Below are 21420 nucleotides of genomic sequence, written 5' to 3'. Positions count from 1 at the left end.
GTTTAAATATTATCAAATATTATTATTAATATATAAATATAAATTTAAGTATATAATATATGTATTTTTTTTCAAACATAATAGATCAATAGATCAATTAACTTAACCCTTTTCCAATTTATTTTTCTTATACAAAACAAAATACTTTTCCGTATTAATCATGCAGTTTTTCTCACATGATATCTTCTATCTTAAGAAATCCAGTTTCTCCATTCATCCGTGACGAGAGAAATTATGAATTCAAATGATTTCTCTACTCGATGGTTCTCTATCTCTTTCCTCTATTTGCATTGAACTCGCATGCTTTTAGCGTTACAGAAAGTCCTTTTGCGATTTTATTTTTTTTTCTCTCTTTTCTTTTCTCTCTCTTTCTCTCTCTCTCTCTCTCTCTCTCTCTCTCTCTCTCTCTCTCTTTCTCTTTCTATGTAACACGTACATATGCATCTAGATCACATTTCCCTATTTCATTCTCGCGTAACGATTGACCTAAGAATTTCTCACGAAACGGTTTTTGTTCGTGAATAATCTGTGAGAACGAACGAAATTAAGAAACTGTACTTCGACTTGATACTAAAAAAAGAAAAAAAAGAAAAGGAAAAAAGAAGAGAAAGAAAGAAAAAAGAAAATATGAATAAGTAAAAAATCGATCGACTTTTAATCGTTTTATAATGAAGTATATTCCTTCCTGATTGTCATAAAATTGACAGCACGGTTAGGTAACACGCAAAACAATATGGTCGAGAGAATATTTTAAAATCATTAGGGACATGAACCTCATAATTCTACCAGTGGATGATCGTTTCCCGTTGATCTTTTTCTCTTTGTAGCATATTTCATGTAGTATAATAGATTAAAGAGTATTTCTGATCTAGCGAAAAAGGTTAATCGTGTTCTTTCATTAATCGATCGAATTATAATGAATTTCCTGGAGACGTCTTTATGATCCCTTTATATATATATATATAAATATTTTTTTGTATATTATTCCTATATAGTATATATAATTATTGTTTTTTTTTTGACATATATATGTACAAAGACGATTAATTACGTTGTAGAAACACACAGCACGATTAGAATTCTCGATATGATACTCAATATGAATTATAGGAATGTCTACATAGATATACTTGGATAGATATATAGATATATAGCTTCTATGATAGAAAGCCATTCGTATTCTCACCCAAGGCAAAGGATGCACCGAATGACCTAATTGAATAGCAAACTACAGACACTTTCTACGGCCTTGCAATATTCAAAGGATAACATGCCGGTTATAATATGAAACGATCACCATCTTCCGTTCATTTGCACGTTTAATGATGTTGTAAATTACCTATGATGGAAATGATTTATATAGTTGCGATCTGACATGAATTTTGATATGCATATATATATATAGATATATATATATATATATAGATACATATATATATATATATATATATGCATATATATATTTATAATATGCATAACATAATATGCACTTTATTACCCTATTATTATTATAATTATACTATGCATATGTATAATGTATAACTTTTTTTTACAATACCACAATATAAAAATAGTAATAAATTTAATAATAAATTATTTATTACAAATAATATCTACACTTAATTATATATACTAATAAATAATAAATATTTGTAATAGAATACTACATATATATATATATATATATATATATATATATATATATATATATATATATATTGATATGTTATTATTATTCATGTATCTACACTAAGCATCTTTAGTGTGCCTATTCCAGTACTATAAAATATTAATATATTATTTATTACGAATAACGTGCATACTCCATTATATATACATATTAATACATGTAATAAATATATATGTTACATCCTGCATACTTACGTTTATTACTTTCTTTACTCGCACTCAATATTTTCGTCGTTGAAGATTAAATATGCATAAATTAAGGAACCACTTAAAACAGTAAGTAAATCGATTAACCCGATTAGTTTTTAAGAATTTTTAAACAAAATTCTAGCTATCCTATTGCGCCATTATCAATACTATCACTACCTATCACTTCCGGAGTCATAAATAGTTTAAACTCCAATATCTTTTCTCATAAAAATACATTATGACAAATTCTTCGAATCTTGGCGTCAGTGAGATTTAGTCTTGTGGTAAAATAGACTTTTTATTGAATTATTGATCAATCAGATTCGTAGGGTAATATTATTAGTCGATAGTAATATTATTTTCCAATAAGAAGCAAACCCTTTATCCTCGGCAAATTTCGTAGGTGGTGAACTAGGTACATCTGAAGAAGGAGAAATAAGAAGGAATCAGTTAGATAAATCAGAAAAAGTCAATCAATATTTGTTATTCCGTAAAACTGCTCATTGATTAAATAGTAAATTTGTGATTAGTTCTTAAGATCATGTTCCGTATTCTGTAAAATCAGTAACCAAGTAATAATTCTGTGTTCTACATTTTAAAATTAATAACCAGATAACAATTTCTTATTCTGCATTTTATAAAATCCATAATTAAATAATAGATTTGCATTACATGTTTTATAATACCATTATTCAGTTGATAAGTCAGTCTGTGATTTCCACATTTTATAAAGACTTATAAATTTATAAGACTGTTACCAAAAGTCATTGAATTAGCGATTAGTTGAACGATTTGTATACTCTCAGAACTTCTAGTGAACGTTGTCCGACTAACTCATTGAGATGAGAAGGCATTCAGGTACACCATTTGTAAAAAAGATAAGCAATTTGAAATCTTTATTTTAATCTCTGTCTATCTTGCCTCATGCTTTTTCCAATTTACGTTGCTCATAGTCAATTCCTGATAAATGCTTCATGGTCTGACCAAAAATCGACCATTTTGAATTATGCAACAAAACGTAACAATTTCTAATATAATACTTTTATTTTTCTATATTATTGCTATATATATGTATATATATATATATATATTTATTTATTTATTTATAATGTACATAAAATATGACCCGTTCACAAGTTAAATTGATTAACTCCACTTTTTGAATTTTTTTAAATTGTAGTATTAAAACAGTTAATAGAGACTTCCCTTTTTATATTCATAATAAATTTTCCTAATTTCTTTTATCTAATATCATTAAATGATAAAATATTTTTGGTCATTGTATAAAAAATAATTTATTTCAGTAATAACAATTATTCTTAGACTATTCTATCTAATTTATTTTATCTCTCGTTAAATGAAAGCTACATCTGCATTTATACATTCTACAATGTTCATTTGAATTTATATTTTAAAAAGCAATTGATATTATTCCATCACATTCCTCCACTTTTTGTTTCATGGAGTTACTCGATTTGGCAAGTAAGCAGCTCATATATATTTATTATATACTATATGTATATATATACATATGTATATGTATGTATACATATAATGTATAAATACATATAATGTAATATATATGTATACAATGTATCTATTTCAGTTCTATAAAATAGCAATATAAATTAAGTAATATGAATTATTTATTTCACATGTATTTATATATAAATATATTTAATTAAACATAAAGGAAACGAAATGAGTCAATAAAAAATGAACACAAACGAAATTAATCGAATAAAATCAATTAATTAAATTTTTCTTAAAAAAGAACAAAGTAAATATAGTAAAAGTGATACATGTATGTAAGTCGTTAGTTAATAGCTTTGTTAAACTCATGTTGGGTCAATCAATCTTAACTTTCTTTAGACGATTCTAAACGAAGTAGGACGTGATTATGCAACCGAGTAACAAACATAATAATTTAATTCTGATCGCATGCTTAAGGGAAATCGTACATTAAGGTTAATTAAAGTTAAGCGAGGTAAGATGATGGGAACATTGAAAAATTAAAGAGAGAGAGAGAGAGAGAGAGAGAGAGCTACGGAAGAGAATAATTATTAACGAAGGTCGTCAATCGAACATGAGTATGTCGAACGTCCAACTTTATTGTTAAACTCCTTCATATTAAATAAGATAAAATCGTCCCAGGATAAAAATCGTCATTTGTAACTTTATATATAATTTGAAGACAAATGCTTGGCTCTATATATATAGTTTATTTTTTATTTAATTTAAATTTAAATTTAAATTTAAATTTAATTCCATTTAAATTAATTTTCTCCTATCACAAAATTAATTTAACAATCAATTTAAATTATATATATATGTAGGTGTGTGTGTGTGTGTGTAAATATAATTATATATATAATTAAATATAATTAACATTAATAATATATATTAATTATATAAATATATATACTTTTATATATACATATATATATATATATATATATACATATATGTGGGTTTGAAGGTCAGAGCTAGTTAATTGTGTGTGTGTATGCATATGTGAGATATGCCGATCGATAGTCGAACGAAGAGATGGAAGGTTCCGGACTAGTTAGTCATGTGTGTGTGAGATATGCTGATAGAAGGTTCTAGAACTAATTAGTCGTGTGTGTATGTGTGAGGTCAGCTAATCGGTAGTCAAAGAAAGCATGATTTATCTTTTGGGAGGAACGTTTGTTTATGGAAAAAAACGAGAGAGTTTAAGAGAGAGAGAGAGAGAGAGAGAGAGAGAGAGAGAATGAGTAAGTAAAGAATGAGTTAAAAGAAATATGTATTCTCCTGCATCAACCAGATCCTGAATGGATCAACGAGAATAACGAGAAGAATATTACAAAAAAAAGATTAGTGAACAACGCCTTGAGTAGGCCACAGTTCTAAAAAATAGTTATAGTTTCCAAGTTGTTACATTCTAATTATAGTATCTTATTAATAAAATTCATGTTAATCAAAAGTGTGTGAATCTAATTAGTCAGTCCATATTTATCAGATAGGGTTTCAAAAATATCCTACGTACATATACATGTCTGTTAAGTATGTCATAATTATTGTTAGTATAATATTGTTATAATGTATAATTAAAGTATACCAATTAAAATTTTCTTATTATTAGTTTATAACTTATATCACATAATTTATGTTTATATACGAAAAAGAAAAATGTATATGTTTAAAAACTTATATTATATAATTTACTTTTAGACACGAACAAATATTAGATTATAAAGAAGAATCATAGAAACTTATCAAACATCATACCAAATATAAAGTTTCTCCTTTAAAATGCAATATCGACATTTTTTCACTATAATTATCTCGTAAAAGTATCTATTTACATTTAAAGACATTTAATTCGCGCGAATTAATTACAGAAAAAACGAACCGATTTTTAATTTTAATTTCATATCATTGGTTAAAATAATCTCGTTCTATTTCTATTCGCGTATAAAAATCAAATGATATATAATTGAAATTTAATTCGATTAATCGCAATCGAACAATATCGTTATGTCTTTAAAAATCTTATAACCAACGAAACCTCTTTAATAATATATCTCAAAGGAGTATAAGAAAGTGAATGAAGCGAACAAGACGGCCTTCCAATACGACCTTTACCTTCATGAGTGATCACAGGGAAGACCTGTGTCGACCTTTCAAGCGTGAGGTCATGGAGTTTCGGCTTTCATCACTGTTTAAGTGCATGACAAATCGTTTCCCGTGGAAAATGAAGAAGAAAACGTGACTTAGCTCTCACCTCTATACCTAGTTAACAGAGAAGAGACGAAGGACTTCGTGACCAAGGATCAACGTCGACAACACATAAAAGCTTACACGTACATATATACATACATGCATACATATATATATATATATATACGCATACATACATACATAAAGATATGATCTTTCCTACGTATGTAAACATACATTTTCTCTTCATTGATAATTCATCGGCGAAAACTAAAACGAGACGAATAGCTTTGATCTTTCTATAGCTATCTACGATTAATTACGAGTGCATTTACTCGTCGAGCGACGAGCACGGCCTTACCTCCATACCTACTTTGCGTCTAGGTCAGGGTTTCGCGATCGTTTCGTCTTTTAAATTATCATGCGATCATTGCATTGAACGTAACTGAGTGAGTTTCTCTGTTAATCGTGACCAGCCTTAGTTAGTAAAACATTTGTTAGATGACTAACCGGATTAGAACAACGATTAATCCACATTTTTCTTTTTTCTTTCTTTTATTTTCATCATTCACATCAATTTTTTTTTCTTTTTTTTCTCTTGGAAAGCTTTCTCTCCTGAATTTTTTCGAGAATGTGAAAGTGTAGTCATTTGTTGGTATACTTTACAGTCCTTCACGATATTATTCGATGAAAATTGAACGAAATAATATTTAATCTATCCAAAGACACTGATACATATGTGTACGTTTAGTTGTTTTCAAAATTTTAATATTTATTATGCATAATTTTTTTCTATGTCTATTCTTTATCCCTTTTAAGTTTGTTTTAATTATTTAAATTATATTGATTTAAAATCAATCAAATATAAATATTCAAAAAATTAGATCATTTTTCGTTCTTTTTTCTTTTTACTTAAAAATAAAATAAGAATTAATATATACTAATAAAATATATTCATAGATAATTATTTGACCGTGCGTGATATAATATGTGCAAATCTTATTAAATTCGAACTTTATTAGATAAGAACACACACACACTCTCTCTCTCTCTCTTTTCAAAAATAAGAAATAAATAGAAATAAAAAAAAAATAAAAAGATTATTATAGAAAGTTCGAGTTACAATTAAGACCAAATTAACAATCATCTAGTTCCCTTTTCTCAATCTCGTTGGGAACGAAACGACGATTAGATCCCTCTAAACTCTTTAACGAACTGGCAAGACAAAGAGAAGGGTTTAAATCTCGTAAATTGGCGTGGAGGAAGCGAACCGTTATGGAGAAGGAACCAAAAAGGAAGAAAGCAAATAGGTCGTACTAGCTACGTCGTAAACGAAGCGTCGAAAGTCCGAGCAACATTTTGCAGTCTAAACTGACGTTTTTGCTTCTCTCTTTCTCTCTCTTTTTCTCTCTTCTTTTTTATCGTCGTTCCTTATTTTAGAGTCGACTGACATCAAAAAAACGTGATGCGAGTGTGTTATCAGCCGAGCGTAAATACCGTACCGTACGGTGAGTAATCCTCTAGTACGAATACGTAAAATCTTTTATGCGCATAAATTACGAGGTTACATCGTTTCGCCTCGGTGCTTAAGTTTTGGATGCATGTATCTCTATTTTTCTCTTTTTCCTTTTCTCTTTTTTATTTTTTTCTCTCTCTATTTTAACCTCTCTCTTGATTTCTCTTGACGAAACGATGGAAAGTGGATGAAACTATATAATTTAATTTCGAGAGAAAATGTTTTGATCATTTTGCAATATCACATTCTAAATTTACATAGACCGATAGATCATTTTGCAAAATATATGTATTACGATCGATACTATTGTAATCGTAATACAGAAAACATTCTTAATCTTAATATTAATAAACATTTATATTTTTTTAAATTTTTTAGAAATTTTTATATTCTTTTTTATAATAGCAACTTAACCTAATCTAAATAAAAAATTGTATATATCATATATACGTATTAAATTATATTATAACGTTAATATGTTATAATTACACATTCATTTAAAATGGTATTGAATTAATGATAAATGATTAAGACCCGCGAAATAGTGAACCATTATTTCTAAAAAAATAATTTCATAATTAAGAATTTGAAGAAAAAGAGGAGCGTTTAAATAAAAAAAAATTTTTTTAATTCAATGTACTCTAAAATGCAATCCCTTTTATGAAAATATTAGTAGCAACTTTTCAAGGGTAAATGTCTGTGTGAAAATGGATATATGAATAACTCTTAAAAGATATCTAATCAATGTTAGGAGGAAGCAAGAGAAAATCCGTTATTACGTGATTACTATGAAATTCAAATTGGCCAAGTACCATTAAGAAATTCCAATGGTAAGCAATCAATATTCATCTAATTGTAAACCGATCGTTGGTTGTTATAGGCGTTAGAAACACCATAGGCGGTATTAGGAAGTGTGTTTCAGCACGAACGATAGATGTTATCTACTTAATGACTGACGTTCATATAGCTCATTAAGATATCATGCTAGTATAGAGAGGATCTAGGAAATATGGCTCGAATAGTAATTTCGTACAAGCAAATTAGTCATCGTCGTCATTATCGATCGTAATTGATCGAAGAAAATATATTTAATAAAAGGAAAAAATTAATCTTTGGATTTCAAAGAGAAGCAGATCTACTTAATTGAAACAAAATACTAAATATGTATAATAAAAAATATAAAATACAGATGTATGTGTATGTGTGTCTGTGTCTATGTCTGTATGTGTATAATATTTCCTTTTAATTATATATTATGCATTATATCACATATAATATATATATATATATATATATATTAGTATTATTATTAATAATGTATATTATATATGTAATAATTATATATTATATTATATATTATAAAAGACATAAGATATATATATATATATATATATATATGTCTTTTTCTCTTTCAACTTCCGTGCACGACACGTACGGTGTCTGCCGAACGATAAAATCTATCTACACTCGTTCGTGCTAACAACGAGGAAACCGTACTGTCCGTATACGATACGACCGTAAGATCATGTCGCAGGTGGTGTACTAATCACGTAATTAATCGAAATCGACGTCGTGAGACTTTTTTGAACGCGTTTATACGTGATCGATATCGATTCCAGTTGCTATTCTTTCTCTTTCTCTCTCTTTCTCTCTCTCTCTCTCTTTCTCTCTCTCTCTCTCTCTCTCTCTCTATCTATCTATCTATCTATCTATCTATCTATCTTTCGAATTAAATACATTTATCTACTTTAAAAATCTTATTTTTTGTCGTGATTTTTTTTTCTAATTACGCAGATTGTCATTTGATGATCAAGATTCAATCGATAGATACGTTCAATGAGTCTCCGAGTTGGCGAATGGAGTTCATTTGTCGATTATATATCGATTTTTTTCTCAATCGAATTAAATTTCTCAATCTAGATGAACTAATTTTTTCATTTGTTTCGTTTTTTCTAACTACGTAGATCGTTCAGTATTACCGACGATCATTCGTTCGAAATCAAACTGTGCTTTCAAATCAGCAAACTACATTCGCCGTTTGAATTAGAAATCGTCATTTGCGTTGAACGAATTAATTTTCCCGATGAAGAGAAAGATGTTTAATCTTTCTTGTTTCTTATTTTTTAATCATACACTTAAGTCGTTTAATTTAATCGACGATCGTGCAATCAAAATTCAATCACTGAACGCTTTCAATGGGTTTTCCAGTCAGCGAACTAATGTTAAATCGAATAATGTGAATTGAGTCAGTCGTGGAATCGAATGATAGATACTAACGGTCTATAAGATGACCGTAGAAATGCTTGGCCGGTTGACCGATCGCTCATAGCGTCTTTCGTCGGAAATAGAAAAACTCGACTGGTTTTCTTCGCTTTTGAACAATCACGAAAAACTCTATCTGGAATCAATTAGACGATTTGTCATTTAAGTACTTCGTCTTGTCGTGAACAAATCGATTCAATAAATATTTCGACGTATAAGATCGATTAATAACTTATTCGTCAATCGGATAAAAAATAATTGTTTCTTTGTTTATTCACTTAAGATTCTAAAGGGACTTCGGTCCTTTCGGTAATTAATTTCAATTCGATAACGATTTAATAATCGACGTATAGCAATTCTTTGCGAGTTATAATATTGTATCCAATTCATCGATCATCTTAATCGTTCATCAATGGACAACGTAATAGATCGAAGTTAACGATTAATCTTTTTTGTCTTTTAATTTATTCAGATCTGTTCTTTCAGATAACCCATACATGTTATTAGGTGCATTACCACAATTAATATTAATAAATAATTATTAAATTAAAGAAAATTGATCGATTCATATTACGTCCTATAAAAAGGATTTAATTTTCTTCTTTCTTGAAAACATTTTTCCTCAGGAGCAATTGGAGTAAAACAGGCAAGTGTACAAGTATTAACGAGCTCAGATATGAGAATGAAACTGGAAACACGAATCCTTACACGGTTAATAAAGCAAAAAAATAAAGAAGATTTGGAGCACAAAACGGGGAATGGACGATTTATCAATCTGAGTTTACGTTTACATCATGCAAATTTCCCGTGGCTAATGAGAAAAACCAAATTGGTCTTGGTGCATTGACTGATCAAAGCATTGCTCGTAATTATTATAGCGAGATGGTCGAGTTATATATACATATATATAGTATGCCTGTGAAATTGTAGATGTGGCTGCTCTTAGCTTAATCAAACGCATCGATTCGGAACGGTAGTGTCAAAGCGAACGAAAACATTGCTGCCTGCTTGCCTGTTGTCGATCGCAGGATACAAAATAAAGCGAACAGAGAAGAGAGAGAGAGAGAGAGAGAGAGAGAGAGAGAGAGAGAGAAAGAGAGAGAGAGCAAATAAAATATTCAATTATTCAAATAAACATCTGTTCGATATCGACGAAGGTCTCTTTTGTTGTTTTCCCGAACAAACAACAGTGATCTAATCGGACCGTTCAATTGGCACAAATTGAAAATGTAAATTCATACTTAATGATACTTTCCTGTTTTTTAACTGATTAAACGATAAAAGTTTGAAAAACTCGGTATGATTAAAATTAAATTGTTCATTATATTATTTGATATGAATATTGTAGGGTGCGAAAAAATGTTCGCTGCAAACAAGAACTTCTAATTACATTGCTTGATATTTTCTGTCTCTTGTTTCTCTTTCTTTTTTGCGTTCCCGTTTCTTCTTTTTCGTACTTAATTCGTAAAGAAAAAAAAAAGAAGAGGAAAGAGAGAGAAAAGACCAATTGGTCAATAAGTATTAACCATGCATAGTTAACGAAGTTATAATGTTGCATGTAGATACTCGTTAAACGTATCTACGAGAAACAGATCTTGAATTATGAAACATCGTAATATGAGCGTAGGGGATTTAGCCACTATCATTTCGAATTTATATTTGTAATTCTATCGTATTATACCAAATCGTAATCAGTATCATGTTTCTATATTCGATTCGTTACCTTCGGAAGAATAATTAGAATAGTATCATATTTTCTTTTTCCTTATATATATATATATATTTTTTTTTTTTACTTTTATTTATTTCATTCTGATCATTAAACACTAAAGTAATTATCCTATGTATATCCCAAACATTTCCACGAATGCAGTTATCTTAAATTTGGATTAATCTTACATGTAAAACGATAATGATCTTTCTTTCAGAATCGATTAGATAGCGTTTTATAATGAAACAAAAAAAAATATATATATACATATATAGAATTTATTTGTCACGTTCTATTAAGCGTTACTCGACCTTTCTTTCGGTATAATCAACGAAACAGTATGACAAGCAATTATGTTCTTCCAATGTTAAAGGGAAAAAAATTATCATAAGAAAGAAAAAGAAAGAGAAAAAGAAAGAGAAAGAGAAAGAGAAAGAGAAAGGGAAAGAGAGAGAGAGAGATCTACAGAAATAAAGCGAAATAGTAACTGATATCTAGTTACAGTTAATCTAATTTCTAGCGATAGGTGTGATCTATGTAATTTCATCTGGTATCTCCTAAGCAATCAGAGATCTAGATTGTTAGAACTAATCTTGAATTATTGGTGCAATATATTAGCAATAATATATAATATCGATAAATATCATATATACGTAGATATATATATATGTAAATAAAAAATAGCACGAGTTTATCTAATCAACTATAAAACGAATCTAATAATGACAGAAAACTAGTAATCTAATTTATTAATTAACGTAACGAAGAATAGAAAGAAAGGAGGATATAATAATAGTGTAATACGATTATCGTTACAATTGACAAAAAATTATTTTCATGTAGAGAGAAGAAAAGACAAATAAAAATAAAAATAAAAAAGAATAAAACACACGAACAGAATCTAATAGAATCGTGACGTTAAATGATTCACGCACGGTCTGAGTTAATGAATAATTTACATTTTCTACGAGCTTCTCTACGTGTAAATACTCCCGATAGGCGATGAAAGTACAAAGTATTTCGATAGCATCTTCTATGTTAGATACCTACGTATTCTCAGCTGAATGGCAACATAAGAGCGAGCGAGCAAGAACTTCTCTCCTATTGAATTTAACATAAAATCGTATTCGTTTATTCCATTGATCTCACACATTTACAAAGAGAGATCCGCTTTTGTAATTCTCTTTACGAGTTTTCAATTCATCTTTCGAATAATAAAATATGTCATATGCAAAGCTCAATATAATATAGAACGAATTTCGTTCGACGATAAGAATAATTAACGTTTAATAACAAAGAAAAAACGAATAAACAAATAAACAAACAAACGAACAAAAGACTTCAAAAAGAAAACGTCGATTGATCATGGATTTAGATCACACGTCGATAGAGAACGTAAATAGAAACGTCTCGCGTACATGTTTCTATACCCATTGTGAAGTCTTACCTTTTCGTGTCAAGAAACCAGGCTGTACAAATATTTTCTGAGTATTTTCGAATAACGGTAACGTGTATTCGACTCAAGAGAAAATCAAATTAGAGTACGCGTTTTATCTTTGTACGTGAATTATCATATGGATATTTTCCGTTCAATTTCTTCCGTCAATTTTTCCCTTAAATTTTGTTATAAAAATTATCATATATTCATATATGTATATATGCATGTATATGACTATTTAAAATTTTATTCAGACATTATGTATATACTTTAGAGAAAATAATTGTATTTTTTTTAAATTCATCCCATATCGCTTCTCATATTTGTAAATTGACCAATATTACTGATTAAAATATTATCATTATATTAAATTTTCCTACTGAACATATTTCACTTGATCATATATAATTTATTTTTAAATCACATATATTCTGAAAGAAAATACATAGTCACGACAATATCGTAATAACGAAATAAATGGATACAAATTTTACCGATTGACAGAATTAAATTGAAAATTAATGAAGAAACGATCGAAATACACGTAACATCGTTGCTAATATTTAAACATATATTTTTCTTTTCTTAAATTAATTAAAAATAAATTTAACACTAACGAAGATCGAAATCAATTAATTCGTTGAATCCTTTTCTCATTATTATTATTATTATCATTATCATTATTATTGTTATTGCTAAAGGCCACGTTGATATGAATTTAGAAAAAAAAAAGAAAGAAGAAATAATATGAACTACTTATAAGAAAAGATAAACACGAGATCAATTAAGCGGCACGATTCTCAGAGAGCTGATTGGCACGCGTACTACGTCGTCTTCGAGTTTCCAAAGAATCTCGATTGTAATTGATACTTATTATCGTGGATCCCTGAGCGTGGCACGTAATGAATTAATTATCGGCGACGCAGCGGGTGAGATGATTAAATTGAGAATGGTATTTCTCTCTCTTTCTCTCTCTCTCTCTCTCTCTCTCTCTCTCTCTTTCTCTTTCTCTTTCTCTTTCTTTCTGAATGTAAATCACGCCGGACGTATTACCAAGACGATTGTGCTTCCTCTGAGTATTTGCCAGATCAGAAAATATAAGACCTTGAATAAGATACCTTCTATCAAGCAATAATTTTAATATTAATTTTGCAATCCATAAATTTCATTAATTCTTAATGTAGTTTAATGCACGATGTAGATATGTATTAAATATTATATATTAATAATAATAAACTAATATAATAATGACATATTTTAGTTTTCCATTAAATATATTAAAAAAGAGAAAAAGGATTATAATAATGTAATTTTTACATTATTTTTGTTTTGCTATTTATTTAACAATTAGTATATATATTTTTTATATATTTTCGATCAAACTCTATAAAAATTATATAACTACTATATAGTATATTAACGAAATAAATGATATAAAATGAAGTTTATATTGTTGACAAAATTTTTGTAATTCGAATATTCGTTCTGAGTGAAATTACCTTCTTAAAAAACAAAAAAGAAAAAAGAAAACATGAATTAATTGAAGTTAAAGTAATTTTAAAATTAGCTTTAAAATAGTCAATGTTACTACGAAGAAGAGATAAATCGATAACATTTATTTGAATAAATGAACATAATTCTATGATCGAAAAAAATAAAAGATACGAAAATAAAAAATCGTTTAAATTTCGCACCTTCGACAGGGCGAATATAATTGAAAGCGGGTCATGGGGTTCGAAGACGGTGAGAAGTCAACGAACTGAAACGGTAACGCTTTTAGGCGATCATCTTTTATTGAAGCACTCGGCGATGCCTCAGACATTCCAATCTTCACGTCCGATTCGACAAAGCGGCAAGTGGTACTCTCGTAATTCGCGTAATGGACGAGCAGCCGTCATTTCGTGCAATAAATTTTCATCGTTTCACGTTCGTAATAAAAAATCGAGGTAGAAAAAAAGAGAGAGAAAGAGAAAGAGATAGAGAGAATGAAGGAAGAAGAAGACAAATAAAAAGAAAAGTAGAGATCCTTACGAGAAGAAGATACACCATAATATCATCGTCGTGACGTCATTATCAAATCGCTCAGCCAACGATCATGGTCAATTTCCAACGTCATCTATTAACTCTTTGGCTAGCAAATTGACTCCACGCTTGCATACCCCGAGCGTTCTGCTTTTTTTGCTAATTTATAACCTGCGTTATTATCAACCTATCTCTCTATTTCTCTTGGTTATCATTACGTAGGAGGAAAAATATTGACGGTATACTTCGTATCTCGTGGAGAAACAATAACGAGCTATTACCTAAACAATTTTCTTCACATTTTTTTCTATTTCTTTCCTTTTTACTTTTCTCTCTTTTTTTTTTTTTTTAATACATTTTTAGAATTCTCCAACGTATAACGTCAAATTGATTTAATTATATGATATAATTATATTATTATTAAAACATATTATTTTTGTTACTAAAAAGAAAATATTTGAAAAAGATGTATATGTATATATATATATATATATATATATATATATATATATATATATTTACTTACAAATAAACTTTATATCTATTGGAACAAAAGTCGATATCGTTTTTCGATGACTTCGTAAATTGACGAAATAAAGTGGAAAGCTTATCACGAGAGAAGAGAGAAGATAAAATAAAAAAAAATGGAAAAGGTAAGTAGAATGCTTTTATATCAGGTGGACAATGTGCGACTGAAAGAGCGACGAAAAAGGCGCACAATTTTCAAGTTGTGTGGCCTTGTCGAATGTACCATCCCTCTCTTCCTCTCTCTCTTTCTCTCTCTCTCTCTCTCTCTCTCTCTCTTTCTCTCTCTCTTTCTCTCTCTCTTTCTCTCTCTCTCTTTCTCTCTCTCTCTCTTTTACTTTCATACAAGCGTACTCCGCTTCAAATTGCACCGACAAACGGTCAGAGAACGAGCTGTACTCAAGTGAACAGAGAAAGAAAGAGAGAGAAAGGGAGAAAGAGAGAGAAAGAGAGAAAGAAAGAGGAGAGAGAAGAATACGATGAAGAGAATTAAAGTCGCATCAGGTCTGCCGAAGGAAACGGCGATGTGACTGTACGAAAAAGGCGATACTGAAATGATCATAAAATAAAAAAACAGTTGAGAGAGAAAGAGAAAAAGAGAGAGAGAGAAAGAGAGAAAGAGAGAGAAAGACAATGCGTGTGGTCGTTTTAAGTGTCGAAAAATTTTCGGATGTTCTTATATGAGATATATCTCTACCGTTTCTCATTTCCTTTTCAAAAGAAGTACCGTAATTTCAATGTCATTGGCATTCTCTCGTAAATATGTTTATTCAGCTCGGACGGTAAACAAAATGTGAGAAGACTTGTATATTCACTTTATGAATAATTATGAAAATAATTAACAATTTTTGGAACTTTATTTTAATAATTCTTAACAACCAAAGAAAAATATATTCCGATATTTTCATTTTAATGACATCAGATTTGCGAAAAATTTGCTCGGCTGGCAATATATTAATTATCGTTTGTTTAAAAAATATATATATTCTTTTTTTTTAAATTACATGTTAAATTACTTATTAAATTATATTTTTTTTTAAACATATATATATTTGCTTTTTAAATTAAACACAAAAAATATAATAACTCGAGATAATTTATCGATCATTCAAGCTTGAATAATCAACAATATAAGACAGAACGTGTATACTTATTTCATAAATCATAATGCAAATAATTAACAATTTTTTGAACTTCATTTTAGAAATTTCTAACAACGAAATTTTCCCTATATTTTTGTTTTAATTAAATCACATCAATGAAAAAAATTCTCTTGGCAGTCAATGTATTAGTTATCAATCGTTAACCCTTTAATATATAATTTATTTATTTAGAAATTTCTAGAAAAAAATATCATCAGTTATTAAGTACATATGAAAAAATAGAAATAATGGATATATGACATTATTATAATCTTTTTTAGAAAATTTAATAAAAAATTAAATTGTGAAAAACTTATTAAACTATATTAAACATTAATATATTACAATATCGTAACCATATACATTTAATAATTAAAAAAACTTCCTTTGATTTTCAAAATTAAACAGTAAAAAAGTTCTACACGAGATAATTTATTTTACAAAAGAATTCAAGGAAGAATAATCATAATTATTAATTTTATGAATGATTATAAAAATAATTAACCATTTTAACAATTTCTCAGACTTCATTCCAGATATTTCTAACACAAGAAAATACTAATATTAAACTACATTAAACATTAACATGTTACAATATCGCAATCTGATACATTTAAGGATTAAGAAGACTTCCTTTGATTTTCAAGATTAAACAGTAAAAAATTTCTACACGAGATGATTTATCTTGCAAAAGAACTAGTCGAAGAAGAGTCCAATTTACAAGGCAGAAAAGATCGTAACACATGTCCGATAACATCCATAAAAGCTTGTGAAGAGTAAAAAGAAGAAGAAAAATACGTTCGTCGTTTAGTCATAGGTGTCGTAAATCAGTTTTGTACACGAGCGAGATTGCGAAAAATTTTTCGTTCTATCTCGTTACTTCTAGTTCTCACGGTTTTAAAGCGATGTAACGCGATAACCCTTACTATTTCAATTCGTTTGAATTTCCAAGCTTTCTTTCTTTCTTAACGGCATATTTTAAAGCCGATTAGCATACTTAATTAGGCGCGTCAGCTCGACTAACTCGTCGTTTTACGACTTTTATGTGAAGCACGTAACGCGCCCGGGTCGAACGCACGAGTTGGACCTATACACGCACGTAGTACATTCTTCTGTACAAGTATACCCTTTATAGTATGAGCTTTAGCACAGTAGCGTAAATAGAAGGTAAAGAAGGATATAGGACTTAACCAATAGAAAATGCTATAGATAGATGTAACTCGTTTTTCCTGCAACTTTAATCTTTTAGCTTTTTTTCTCTTAATTGGTTCGACAGATGCTTCGTTTCTTCGATCTTCTTACTTGCATACTAACTTACATATTTTCAAGTAGCGTATTTACATATATACACATATATATATGTATATATATATATATGTATTTATATATGTATGTATATATATATATATACATATATAATATATATATATATATATTGAAATTTAATTATTTTTTAGGTGACTCACCTAAATTTCAAGATATCTCAGTTAGATTTTATAATGGGACAATATTTTTCAAGAATAATATATAAGATTGGAATAAACATATATATCGATGATGAAAAACTGTTACATTAGGATTATATTTTTTTTAAATAATAAATTTATCGATATTTTTTTAAACGCTACTTGAATCTTTTTCTCTATAGAACAATTATATATCAGATCAAAAATTTGTTTTCTATTGCTTTCGAATGAAACATATTCTTTCTTTAGAAATTCTTTTCCTATCGTAAAAAAAAAATATATATATATATATATACACTTCCAGTTTTAGGTGACTCACCCGATAGATATGTACATACCTAACATTCTACAAGCATACTAAGACTCCCGACGAAAGATCATATCTGCAATAAATTTGATTTTATTTGCGATAAAACTAGTGACTCGTCATCATTCTCGATACACATACAAGTAATACTTATGTATGCCTTACGTTGATCCTCTTTCGTTAAAACCCAAATGATCCTGCAAGTATTGTTTTTACGACTACTACAAGAAGACTTTTTCTAACATTCAACGAATCCAAAAACGAATTATAAGGAAACTAAACAAATGATTTAACGAGAACAAGTATTTAATTAATCTTTATTGCCGTGTTGAAAGAGCTCATTTCTTGTTTGATATTATCTTAACATAGAGTTGACCAATAACATTAGCGAATGAGCATTATGACATTTACGAAGTTTTCAAATTCGATTATCAATTATCAAATTCGATATAAAAAATTGATAGTTGCCATTGTAATCGAAGTTCGTTTTTTTATATAAAATTTAATAGAGTAGAAAACCATTATTGTATTTTTCTTCAAAATTCATTCTACGCCATTGGCATATTCCTCAAGTGGTCCATATCAGAATCAAGGAATAAGAAAAGATAGAGAGAAAGGGAGTGAGAGGAAGAACGAGCTCGTGTCTTCTCTCTCTCTCTCTCCCTCCCTCTCTCTCTCTCTCTCTCTCTCTCTCTCTCTCTCTCTTTACTCAGAGATTCGTACACGAGGATACGAACGTACGAGAGATTAAAACGAAAAACGATGGTTCTCTCTTTCTTCCCTCGTTGAAAGAGCACCGCTTTTGCCAAGGAACGATCCTGGCTCCCTGCAGGGAATTCAATGGGCACCCTGAGCAAAGCCATTTAGCGAGGAAGAAGGTAGAAGAGAGAAGGAGATACTCGGAAGATTCGTATGCATCACTATATTTCTCTCTCTTTCTTTCTCTCCCTCTCTCTCTCTCTCTCTCTCTTTCTCTCTCTCTCTCTTTCTCTCTCTCTCTCTCTGTGTCTTTTTTCTTCGTCATTAGTCTTTCTCACTCCGTTTATTATACATATAAAAAACTGTTCTAAAATTATTTCTCATAATAGTTTCTTATGGTCAATCTTGACAATTTATTGAACCGATAATTATATTTATAGGAAATATCTATGTATATGTATACATATTACATATGTTGTTCAAGATAAGATATACCATGACTTAATTTAATTAACATTGAAACAATGAATAATGGTTATAAAAAAAAATATTACTTCTGTAATTTGTGAAAGAAATGTCTGAAATAAGACGAGGAGGGAGAGGGAGAAAGAGAGAGAGAAAGGAAATAGAGAGGAGAGAGAAAGGAGAGAGAGAAAAAGCATTGAATGAATCAGCCCAGTGCGCTGAAGAGTCATCGTTAATATTTTACAACTGATTTACGTACTTATATACCTACTAGGTTTAATATAGACTTGGTTATAAATGGTAAAGATCGAAGATAAAATTGGAATGACAAAGTTTTGTTGTCATGGAGGAGGTTTATCTTTAAGGAAAATAATAATAAAAGGAGAAACTCGTTTATAAAAATGTTGAGCTCTGTCGGATAAACAACTTTATAAAAATTTCTCAAAACGTAACTCGAGAAACATTCACTTTAAATCATTCTCGCGTGCTTCCACAACACTCACATACAAATAACGTTTACTTGATTAATACATGAAATCATTAATATGAACTTAATATTCAGACTTAGTTACTTAGTTCAAATCATCTCAATTCCATAAAATCATTACCTCGAATCGATTTCGTGTTTCTCAATTGACCGAGTGTGAAATTATTCGACCATTCACTGTCAAGAATTTGCAGATCGATGCGACCGTCTCTGTAGTTAAGTCGAATAATAATCTTTTTTTTGTTTGTTTCATTTTGTATTTTTTTTTCATTTATTGTTTCTTTTTCTTTTTTTTTTTTCGTTCAAGGTCGTATCTTCATTGACTTCTCGAATTACCAGCGAGATGACCACCGCCGAAGAGTTCGCCAAAAGATCTGATTACCGACCTTGATATACTGTGACGAGGAGAGCAAGAAAACATCAAGAAGAAAAGAAAAGTGGGGAAAGTACGAAGAAACGAAGACGAAGGAAGACAAATTCTTCCTAAATGAAATGAATCCTTTCGAGTAAGGTCGAAGATAGTTCGATTGTAATCGATAGTGAAAAAAGAAAACAACAAAAAAAACTTTCCAAAGAATTTTCATTAACTAATTATCAGTCATCATTGTTGTTCCATCGGTATCGTACAATTCGTCATTACTTTCTCGATTGAAAGTTAAACTTTTTTCATGAATAAATATTTCCGTTCAACAATTTTCCTTTCATCTCTTTCTTCTTTCATAAGAGAACAATAATTGGAAAATAAGAATTCTTTATACATTCTGCAAAAAGTGTTTAGAATATAAATATAACGACATAATATACTATACAATTTTTCAACAACAAAAATAATCAAAGTTCACTGTTAGACATTTTGAAATAAATGTCTAGATGATAAAATCGCAAGGGAAAAAAAACGAAAATGAACAATAGAAACTGATACCGACCTTGAAGATAGCCCAGGAAGATGACTCCAACGACGAGGTATACCTGTCGATGCATCCTTCCCTTTAGTCTCTCTGACGTCTTAAGGAAAAGAAAAAAATTGATAACCGAGGAAGTCGATAGAACTGGAAGAGCCGTCCTAAGAGAATTGCAACTTGAATAAGAGGATGAGGAGAGAAAAGGATCCTTCTTCTTCTTCTTCCTCTTCTTCCTCTTCTTCAACACGAAGAACGACGAATCCTGGTGAACCGAATCGATAAAAAAAATCGTTGTTGCGTAGTCGTCGTATCACCTTCGATGGTGTTAAAGAGAGACAAAGAAAGAAAGCGAAAGAGAAACAGACAGACGAACATACAGAGAGACAAAGACAGAGATATAAAAGGAAAGAGGTAAAAAGAGAGAAGAAGCACCAGTCAGGAAGGAAAAGGAGGAAATGTCCTCTTCGACCTCTATCGTCCTTCGAGGTCCACGAACGACTGAAGCGCACGAAGCGACGTCGGTCCGGCTATAGCCTCCCCTTCCTACTTTCACGTGGCGTGCTCCCGTTTCCAACTGGAGGCGCGGAGCCTCTCCATGGGCCATTTACCATGATCGTCGGCAATGCCCCAAACGAAGAGAGAAAAGGAGAGAAAGAGAAAGAGAGAGAGAGCTACTGTTGTGTCCAAGATGGAAAGGAGGTGGTAGCCTCTCTGGAGATCCTTCGTGAACGCATCGGAGAACGCTTTGGCACGTTTCTAGGCCAGTCTCTCTCTCTCTCTCTCTCTCTCTCTCTTTCTCTCTCTCTCTCTCTCTCTCTGTCTCTCTCTCTCTCTCTCTGTCTCTTTTTTCTTCTTCACCATCGAAGAAGACATTCGCTTTTTTCTTTTTCCTCTTTTC

At 29.8% G+C, this 21420-nt stretch overlaps 1 protein-coding gene across 2 annotated transcripts in view; it reads right to left on the bottom strand.

Moving 5' to 3' along the window:
- The window catches only part of LOC124421741 (serine protease inhibitor dipetalogastin), a 46047-nt gene extending 24910 nt beyond the window's left edge, over positions 1-21137 (bottom strand). Inside the window, exons 1-2 of one of the 2 annotated variants that reach the window (XM_046957297.1) lie at positions 20992-21137; positions 20547-20784 (exon numbers count right to left, since the gene is read on the bottom strand). In XM_046957297.1, coding sequence (XP_046813253.1) covers positions 20547-20784; positions 20992-21126 — 373 coding nt within the window. In that variant the 5' untranslated portion in view covers positions 21127-21137. Of the gene's footprint in view, positions 1-20546; positions 20785-20954 lie in introns of both variants that reach the window. The other variant, XM_046957298.1, reaches the window with a different exon arrangement.
- Positions 21138-21420: the final 283 nt, after the last annotated feature.

The sequence above is a fragment of the Vespa crabro genome, chromosome 2 (assembly GCF_910589235.1).
Source record: "Vespa crabro chromosome 2, iyVesCrab1.2, whole genome shotgun sequence".
Lineage (NCBI taxonomy): Eukaryota > Metazoa > Arthropoda > Insecta > Hymenoptera > Vespidae > Vespa > Vespa crabro.
This window is presented reverse-complemented; position numbering and strand designations above follow the sequence as displayed.